General features: G+C 29.5%; 1 protein-coding gene across 2 annotated transcripts in view; it reads right to left on the reverse strand.

Moving 5' to 3' along the window:
• LOC108749236 (casein kinase II subunit alpha) overlaps positions 1 to 7,825 on the reverse strand; it is a 9,144-nt gene extending 1,319 nt beyond the window's left edge. The window contains exons 1-7 of one of the 2 annotated variants that reach the window (XM_018487803.1): positions 7,755 to 7,825; positions 6,033 to 6,264; positions 5,833 to 5,944; positions 5,416 to 5,628; positions 4,021 to 4,215; positions 3,474 to 3,825; positions 3,152 to 3,245 (exon numbers count right to left, since the gene is read on the reverse strand). In XM_018487803.1, the coding sequence (XP_018343305.1) occupies positions 3,160 to 3,245; positions 3,474 to 3,825; positions 4,021 to 4,215; positions 5,416 to 5,628; positions 5,833 to 5,944; positions 6,033 to 6,127 (1,053 nt within the window). In that variant the 5' untranslated portion in view covers positions 6,128 to 6,264; positions 7,755 to 7,825 and the 3' untranslated portion in view covers positions 3,152 to 3,159. Of the gene's footprint in view, positions 1 to 3,151; positions 3,246 to 3,473; positions 3,826 to 4,020; positions 4,216 to 5,415; positions 5,629 to 5,832; positions 5,945 to 6,032; positions 6,265 to 7,754 lie in introns of those variants that run through there. The other variant, XM_018487804.1, reaches the window with a different exon arrangement.
• Positions 7,826 to 10,545: the final 2,720 nt, after the last annotated feature.

Genomic DNA, 10,545 nt, shown 5'->3' on the forward strand with positions numbered 1-10,545 from the left:
CTTAAATATCTCTTAAACAGTACATTTTAGAAAAAAATGTTTTAAACAAAAATTTCACGATTTCGAAGAGGACGTAAGATGGTATCATTGATTTAGTACCTTGGTGGTGTTGTCAAGATCAGGATAAAGCTTTGAATTTTTTAAATGAAACCCATATTTTTCATTACATACTCTTGTAGTTTACTTCGAGAGCTTTTTAAAATACCATAATAAAGTATTTTTTCATTAAGTGCTTTTCCAGTTATAAGACTTGAAAATTACAGTACAGTCGGCATTACCCAAAGTGTCTAACCGTCGACTAAAATCTCCTAAACGTTGTTCAGGATCATGACTTGAATAATATTTATCATAATCAAGGCTATTGAAAATTGTACCGCTTATTTTCATTTTTACGTAAAAATGAATTTTCAGTGCAAAGATGAAAATAAGAGATATAACCTCTAATAGTCTTGACTTTGACAAATGTTGTTCAGGTCACGATCCTGAACAATATTTAAGAAATTGTAGTCATCAATCGGACACCTTAGGTAACGCTAATGCCGACAGTACTTTAAGCCTTATAACTCGAAGAGTACTTAACAAAAAAAACATTTTATTACCTATAACCCTGGTGAAAATGTTTCTCATAATTTTTATACAAATTGGAACATTTTTCAGAAATACTCAAAAATATTCAGAAATTTTACATCTTCTTTCAGAATTTTTCATACAATTAAATTCTAAAGTATTCTGAAATTTCTCATCCCATAATTTTTAAAAAATATTGTTAAATTTTTTAGATTTTATAACATTTCATCAGAAATTATACTTACAAAAAATCTTAAAAATCTTACGATATTTCATAATTAACATATATAAAAAATTCTGAGAAAAGATGTTAATAGATTTTCTGAGAAATATTTCAATTCGTATAAAAAATGAGAAAGTTATAAAATTATAAAGAAATTCTAAAAAATTTTGAGAAAAATTTTCACCAGGGAATACTTGAAAAGCTCTCAAGGTAAGCTACAAGAATAATAAAAAAATAGGTCTTAAAAATTCAAAATGATTTTGCCTTGATCAATGTTATCCAAGGTCAAACCAATGGTATCATCTTATGTCCCCCTCGAAGTCATGAAACTTTTGTTCAAAACATTTTTCTCTAAAATTTTTCTCAAACAAAAAAAAGATAGAAATTTCAAGCTTCCAAACATTTTTTCGATTTTTTATCTGCTATCATTTTTCACCGAGTTAATGTTTTGAATACTGCACAATTTTAAGCATATTTGAAAGTATTCCCTGTTTTTTGTCGAGTTGTATACACACGTACGCACGCACACACACACGCACACGCACAAACATAAGGTGTCTTGTAAGTTTTGACAAAGCGTTTATGTAGATAAATCAGACTAAACTGAGTCGAAATTTCTCTATCATTTTGCAATTTTTACAATAGTTAACAAAATATTAATTACTAAAAATCGCTGAATGTTAGTTTTCAATCATTTCTTACTCAAATACTTTACTCAACTTTATAGAACTACAACTTTATAGAAAAATACTTTTAAAAAACTAACTTTATAGAAAAAGTTCTGAGAATTTTTTTAGAATTTTTTAATACTGTACTTCTCATGTTGGTAAAAATAGTTGCCAATAGGAAAATGCAGTACTAAAAAGTTGATAAAAATTCTGAAAAAATATTCTTAGAACTTTATGAGAAAAAAATAAACAATTTTTGTCTCTCGCTATTTTTAATATCTTGTTAATTATTGCAAAAATTGCAAAATGTGTGTATAGAAAACTTTTTGACTTAGTTTAGTCCGCTCTATCCACACATGAGCGCATTATCAAAACTTACCGGATACTCTGTATATACATACACTAGGTGCCCCAGAATATTTCGGACAAAGTGTACTAATAAAGAGAACTAAACTGAGTCGGAAAGTTCTATACAATTTTGCCATTTTTGCAATAGTTAACGAGATCCACCCGAATGGGAATGTACTGCCAAATACAATCGCAAGACATGACCGCATAGCACGAAAAGTTGTTTTCTCTCGTCGCTGTGCGTAACTATTGTCGCTTGTAGTAAACAATTCCCCACGCGCCTAGCGATTACGACAAATGGGTGTGCATTTGGCAATATAACTAAGCAAATACTAGTTTATTCGGCGATCTTAATAATTAATATCTCGTCAACTATTGCGAAAATCGCAAAATGATACAAGACTTTTCGACTCAGTTTAGTCTACTTTATCTGCACATGAAAATGATCTAAATTTTCTGGGACACCTCGTATGTATATAGAGTGTATGTATATAGATACACTCCGCCTAACGACTATCCTTTACATTTTTGCAGAATAAAGTCAAATCAGAAATATGTTCAGATAAATGATAGATTTGACAGGGCACAAAAATAATAATAAATATAAAAAACTCATACAATTCCATTTGAAAAAATGATCATGGTTTTTATATGACCATAAAAGATCGGTTCTTCGAAAATTGATTTTATTATTGTTTGTATTCTGTCAAGCCATACAAATTCTGTCTAAACAAGTTTTTTATTCGACCTTACATTTATTAAGAGTGATCATGTTTGGTGAGATATCTTGCTTGTGTGTGTGTGTGTGTGTGTGTGTGTGTGTGTGTGTGTGTGTGTATGCGCGCATGTGTGTGTGTGCGCGTTATTACATAATGTCATGTGTTTGGTTATTAACATATAAAGTGAGTTAATATAACAAATAAACAGTATGAGTATATATAATCAATATTTTCTATTTGTAATGTATTTACAACTTACATTTCTTTTATCTTACTTAAATACAGATTATATTTCAATGTAAAATGCAAATAACATTTGTGATTACATCCCTGTACATGGTATCAGGCATAAAAATTTATATATATACACATATATATATATATATATATATATATGTATATATAGATAAATGTATTCGTTTTATTTTGCTTGTTATATTATTAAATCTAATCATAATGATATAAAATATTGAGCGTAACATTTTTGGAAAAAAAGATACATTGAGAGCGCACATCTCGATGAAATAAGAAAAACATATTTTACAATATTAAATTTGTAGTATATAAGTTAACTATATTATAATTATATCAATTAGTATAGAGGTAGATTAAGGTGATGACATTACCTGGGCCGCTACTCACCTACAGGCACTGAGCCTGCCATGGGAGTAGGTGATGATGATACCATTGTCAAACGACCCTGTTCTTTTACTATAGGATCTAAAATAGAAAAAAAGGTATGATTAAACAAATACACACTCTTAAAAAGAAAGGATGTTTTCGATACATAATATCTTACTGAATGAAATATAAATGCATCATATACAAGTCTATGTGTAATAGTAACATTAATTTTCTTTTTCTATTTTGAAATACATGGTAAGATAATGCAAAGACAAATACCAAAACGTATTTGAAGAATAATGCATCACGTCGATATATGCTTACAAAAATAAGGATGTTCCATTGCTTCACGTGCAGTTAATCTTTCATAATGATCATAGCGTAAGAGTTTGTCAAGAAAATCCAAACTATCTGGGGATACTAAATGTTGATTCTCCGAATGTACAAAACGTTCCCAACGTTTACGCGAATGTCGGCCTAATATATCGTTAAAACGAGGATCTAATTCAATATGATACTTGTCAAGATATTCGAATAATTCTTCAGTTCCAAGAACTTTTGCAATTCGAACTAGTTGATCATAATTATCGTGTCCATGAAAAAACGGTTCTTTCCTGAATATCATGCTAGCGAGCATGCAACCCAATGACCACATATCTAATGAATAATCATACATCTGTAAAACATCAAAATATTCTAAATTAGTTAACATAAATAAGATTTACATTTAAATGTTATTTATGTTAATGATGATAGATTTTTATAAAGACAATTAGAATTATTATCCCTCTCCTTTCTTTTTCATTTTTTTTGTACTCTTTTAATCTCTGCCTTTTTATTCTATTATATTTTAATACTGCAAAATACTTACTTGATAATCTACAAGTAATTCCGGGCCTTTAAAATAGCGGGAAGCTACTCGAACATTATATTCTTGACCAGGATGATAAAACTCTGCTAGTCCCCAGTCAATTAATCGTAATTTTCGATTTTCATGGTCTATCATAACATTGTGCGGTTTCACATCTCTGTGCATAATTCCCATACTGTGACAATAGTCTAGCGCCTATGCAGGAACATAAAATAGGAACAATTATGTTAAATACTACAATATTTTCATTTGTGTCCAATTAGATGGTGCAATAGTCGTGTTTCAATATGTTATTTATAACAAATATTCACAAGTCCAAAATTAATAAAAATTGTTGAAATTTTATAATTGTTGATGCATTTATCACAAAGACACAAAAATGTTTCCACATGTGTCTTTTAAGTAAAATGTCAAATGTACTTTTAAGATAAAACATTATGTTTTCCTAAATTTAAAAAAGGTAAGAAAAATGTAAAAATATTAGTACAATTAAAATTATTCACATAGATGGCAATTTCAGGATTGGATAAATTAATGTTTTTTTTTAATTAAATTAAGTTAAAGCTTATAAAATTAATAAAATTAAATTAAAAGTTGAAGGAATAAAAAATTAACTTAATAAAAGTTAAGATTGAATTAGTTTAAAAGAAAAAGTTAATTTTGAAAAAAATTATTTTTGAAATCAGAATGTCCTAATTTTCTTTAAAATGAGATTGTTTTAAGTAACAATTACAATATGGATTATTAGATAAATTTAATTATTTTATTCATATAAGTTATATCCAAAAAATATATACGTAAAAATTTAAAAAATGAGTCAATATACAGCACTGTTTTACAACGATTCTTCATCTAAGATTTATTTCATACTTACATTGCTGAAATATAATATTTATGACACCTAAAATTAGTGTGATGCAAATATAGGCGGGATTTGATAAAACCTAGCGAGGCAATCAAAACTGACTTTAATCATAAAATCATTGAGCTTTTTCTAAATTAATTCTCTAATGTTTAAAATCTTATAGAAAAACATATTGGCATTAATAATTGGCATAAATAATATTAATAAATTATAAATAAGAATAAAATGAAATCGTATGAAACTGTAGACTAATCATAATCTATATACAAATGACTTCTTTAAATTGTTTTAAAAACAGAACACATGTAACAATTTTAACTTTCATCCAAAATATCTAGTATATGGATGTAAGCAAAAACAAAAAGCAAAATTAATAACTGTCTCATATCCTCGATATGAAAACTATAATAATTCAACCTATTAACTCTTTTTCGGACCCATGATATACACCTACATCTATCAACAAATAATTATTTCGATGTTCACCATCAACTGATATTTAGTTCCATTGCACTTAACAATACACGCACTTTTAATAATTCATAGAGGTAGTATCTTATGTCGTAGTCAGTTAACGTCTGATATAATTGCTTGAAATCTGTGTTGTTGACATGTTCGAAAATCAGTGCCGGTGTCCTTGAAACTGGATCTTTAACAACTGCTTGGAGTGTAATTATGTTGGTCCCACCTTTAAGATTTTCTAAAATTTTTATTTCCCTTTTTATTTTCTTCTTTTTAACAGGCTGTAAATAAAAAATTATTACTTTCATCTTTCAGTTTATATCAAATATTTATATATAATGATATATAACATGACTATGAAACAGTCAGTCTTACTATAAATGCTTTGAAGCATTTAATTAATTAATTAGAAAAAAGAATTTTACGAATTGCAATTAAAGAATGCTTCCAACTAAGAAAAAATATTTGTAGCATTATATTCATACCTTCAATATTTTTACAACACAATTTTCATTGTTTGTAACATTTATAGCCTCAAATACTTCACTATATTTACCCCTGCCTAATTTTCTCACTAACTGATAATCATCTTGTTGCCTAAAAAAATATACATATATATATAAAGTAAATAAAATAATATATTATAATAGTGATATCACTGACATATTGTTGCGATAAATCTTACCCCCAATCGACAACATAAGATTCATAATCCCAATATTCTCTTGGTTTATGTGAATTTACATCAGCATAGACACGTGCTCTACTCGGTAAAGCCATTCTCAAAGAAGTACTATTATCGATAAGTGTCTTGTTGAATGATATATTATCTCGACTGTCTATTCCAAACCTAGAGCTATTAGCGACTTTAACTTCCTTGCTTATCCAGCTACGTGCATGTGAGAACAGTAATGAACCTAAGCAAATTATACAATTCTGTTGAATGTTTATATTAATAAAAAATATGAAGAATAACTTAAGAAAAATTCAAATGAATTACTGCAATAAATAATTTAATAGTGAATTTTATTGTATGTACTAGTATGCACTGATGCATATAAAAGCTACTGTATATTGATGTAATCTAAGTTTAAAACTGAAATGCAAATATAAAATACATGTTTTATCTAACAACATAATAAAATATTGTAAATTTTGCAATTTAATCTGTTTTATATTTATACTAAACACATTTTTACATTAATCTGTGTACAGCAGTTTTAATATATGCCATATGCCCAATGACAAGGAGAGGCTATACTCTAATCTTCACTGATTTTGATAAAAACTTGTAGCAATGTTAGAGACGAATACGAAACCAACATTTATAAAGCTATTTTTAATGGATATTAGAAATCGAGTATATAATGAATTGAACATAGATACTTTGCATATGTACTAGTATCATGTAAAGTAGCCACGGTAGTATCACTACGCTTAGCTTAGCGCTAACATGCTGAACTATGGTACCATAGGATGCTTCAAGTGTGATCAATGATGAATGAAATGAGATAATCAATAAGACCATTTTGATGTCTCCGAATTGAACCATTTTTTGTATTGTATAATCATTAGGAATGTTTAAAATAATCATTAGATGAAAAAAAACTTGATCCATAAAGCCATAATTAATTATTAATATAAAATAGCTTCTTTAAAGTCCATTTGAAGGAACAGTTATATAATTGTTGGTTAATTTTTAATCTCTTAACATCATTGCAAGTTTGATCAAAATCAATGAAGCCAGAACGTAGCCTTTCCTTGTAAGTGTATCTAATTTGTTATGACAATAAGTTAGTAAGTTATATATATATAGTGTGTGTGTATGTGTATCTTAAAAAAATATGGAAGCTTGAAAAATATGAATTCATTCTCTCTCTCTCTCTCTCTCTCTCTCTCTTTATTATTACTTTAAAGTTGATTACAAATGTACACATTTTATTTTAAATATATTAAAAAGATTCAAAACACACAGATGCAAATTTACTATGATTAAAAAAACAATACCATAAATTGTATAAAGATGTACTTTGAACTGAAAAACAATAAATATAAATGTGATAAAAATACACAGACAAAAATATAAATCTGAGTTGTTATTAATTACAATTAAGAGAGAGCGTATTATTACATTTTCATTTATCAATTATAACGCTTAAATTTTGCATATATTCAAAGATATATTTGCAAGTTTTTTTTCGGAGAAACAAAAAATTGTATCAAAATTAAATTAATTTTCCAACTGATTCGAGAAATCGCAAGAGTTACGAGACGAATACACTACGGATCAACGGAAGAAAAGAATACAAAAGCATATAAGAAGTACAAGGCACGTATACACATGTACTCAATAAATTACACGCCATCATGATCAAGGAATAGATGTAGACCCATTTAAAAGACTCACCTAAACCATTCCGAGCTTGAATATTGATCGGATTCAACACGATGGATTCTTGGATTCGTTGCGAGTATACAAAAATCACTCACGAAATTGCTAAGGCCGCGCGAACGCGTGAAACTCCAAATTTTTTAGGGCGGCCGGCTTCTCAAACGAGCGAGGTGCAAGATGGCAGCCGGCAACCCACCACAAACTTCAAAAGTCTAGACCGGAAACCCATCGTGTCAACGAAAGCTTAGGGTGCCATCCCATGGTTAAACATGGATCGGATTTCTAAGCCCAATGTCCACGAAGCTAGAAATTGCGGTCCGAGATCTCGGACAGAGAAAAATTAACAAATCACATTTAAACAATTTGATCACATGATCATTGCGATTGGCCAATTCTTTCTTCATTCGAGATCTCGGACCAACATCTAGCATTGTGGACACAAGGCTTTACGGTGTCATCCAATGTATGTACAGTCATGAGGTCTGTTCGCGTTACACGAAATCTCCAATTATTTTTGCACTTAAAATGAGATAGATATATATTTGGCTTTGAAGATGCCGAGTGTATAAAGTGCGAGCAAACAGATCTGGACTAGAAAGTTGCATCGCTTTTTTTCCAATGAGTTTTGGAATACAGTCTACTCACCCAGCGATTGGTTCGTTTATGCATTATGCGTTATGCGTTATGCAAAAGCCTGTGCTTTTACCTTTGTTACTAATCGTACAATACTATGGAATCAAAATGGATGAAAATACCTATATATCTAGTGCCTTAATTCCGTGTGAGGGACAAAAAGATTATAATACTTTTTTTTCGATAGATTTTGGAACGCAGCTTGCTCATTGAGTAATTGGTTTTTATTCATGGATCGATAAATAAGGGACTCCGCACAATGAAAGGAACAGGGAACAGAGAATAAGAATTTCAACCTATCAGAAATAATGTATTGTGGAATACATAGTGTCTCTGTTCCTTTCATTGTGCGGAGCCCCTTATTTATCGATTCATAAATAAAAACCAATTACTCGATGAGCAAATTGCGTTCCAAAATCCATCGAAAAAAAAGTGTTACAATTTTTTTGTCTCTGACACGGAATTAAGGCACTAGATATAAATAATCTCATCCACCATTTTGATTCCACTTGATTATCATAGTACGATTAGTGACAAAAGTAAAGGCACAGGCTTTTGCATAACGCATTACGCATAATGCATAAACGAATCAACTAATCAGAATCTTTTCTTTCTCTCCATGGAAAAGAAGAATCAATTAGTTTTTCATTCAATTAATTGATTCCGTTATGCACTATACATTATGCGTTATGCAAGAGTCTGTGCCGCGACCATAATGGCCATTCAACAATAAGGCATTAGTTGTAAATCAGAAGTTAGAAGTTGGAAATTGACGACTGTGATTAGTCAATTTCTAGCTTCTAACTTCTGATTTGTAACTAATGACTTATTGTAGAATGCGTGTAATACAAGGTATAAAGTCGACTTAACGTCGACTCTAAAAGCCTAACTTAGCAAAGTCAACTTACAGTCGACATATCAACGTTTATGCTGTTAGAGATTAATTGTTTTCAAAACAAATTTACTGCTTTTAAAATACAAGTTTACTATTTTATCAGAGAATTTGTTTTTAAAGCATAGTGAACCACTGTTATGATAGATTTTCTAACCCAAATGATTGTCAACTTTAAGGATTAATATCTCGGTTCGCGGAGCAGAGCGATACTTTTTTCTTGTCAAATCTTTATTTTTACACAAAAACGCATCGATTCAGTGTATTTTTATCAAAATTTGTGCTCTTCTTAACATTTATCTTTATCATTAATTGTACTATAATCTATCAATTAAATAGAATCAAAATGGCGAATGAGAATACCTACATATCTAGAGCCTTAACGGAATTGGAATGGATCTCTTACTAGAAATGAGTTTACTAGTATTCCGTTCCGTAAGCCCGATGTCCATGATGCTAAAAATCGGTCCAACCAAACGAGAATGGATTGAAATGAATTGAAATGGATTTAGATTTTTAGAAATATTGATTCATGAATGTTAAAATGAATGCTTTTCAATCCTGAATACATTTTTATTCATTTATTGAAATTGCATGGAGCATATCTCTATGCCTTTCAATCTAAAAATAATATTAGCTTTTTCTGTGCATTGTGAATACTGTTCAATTCAAAATTTTGAATAGGAAATGCAGTTTTTCAATCCAATTGCATTCAATTGAATCTAATTGAATCCAATTGAATCCAATTAAATAAAAAAAAGTATTCGCTATTTAAAATAAGCATTCGGATAGAAAAAAATTTCAATTCATTTTAATTCATTCTCATTTGCTGGGTACATATCCGGATACCACCGGTAGATATAACTTCACAAAATCACATGTTTAAACATCGAGATAGTTATGTTCCTTTCAATAATTCGTTGATTTGGTCTATAAGTTTACTTTACCATCACTAATTTTATCTACTTTGGAAACAAAAAAAGGATTTTAATTCTTGCTCTATGTCATTAACTTCTTTTTGGTTAATTAATGTCTGCAGAATTTTGCCCCCAGAAATGTTGGAACCACGAGAAGGTTGCATTAAAGAATAGTGTAAAATTATTGATACTTTCGATTGATACGATAAAACCAACAGTTCTCTTTGAAAGGGATTCGGAGAAAATCAGGATGTGATTGTCGGTGAATCCTTTCAAAGAGAACCGTTGGTTTTACCGTATTAATCGAAAGTATCGGTAATCTTACAGCTTCAGAAATGGGATACTCTCACTGTCCTATCTTTTC

The sequence above is a fragment of the Trachymyrmex septentrionalis genome, unplaced genomic scaffold (assembly GCF_001594115.1).
Source record: "Trachymyrmex septentrionalis isolate Tsep2-gDNA-1 unplaced genomic scaffold, Tsep1.0 scaffold279, whole genome shotgun sequence".
Taxonomy (NCBI): Eukaryota; Metazoa; Arthropoda; class Insecta; order Hymenoptera; family Formicidae; genus Trachymyrmex; species Trachymyrmex septentrionalis.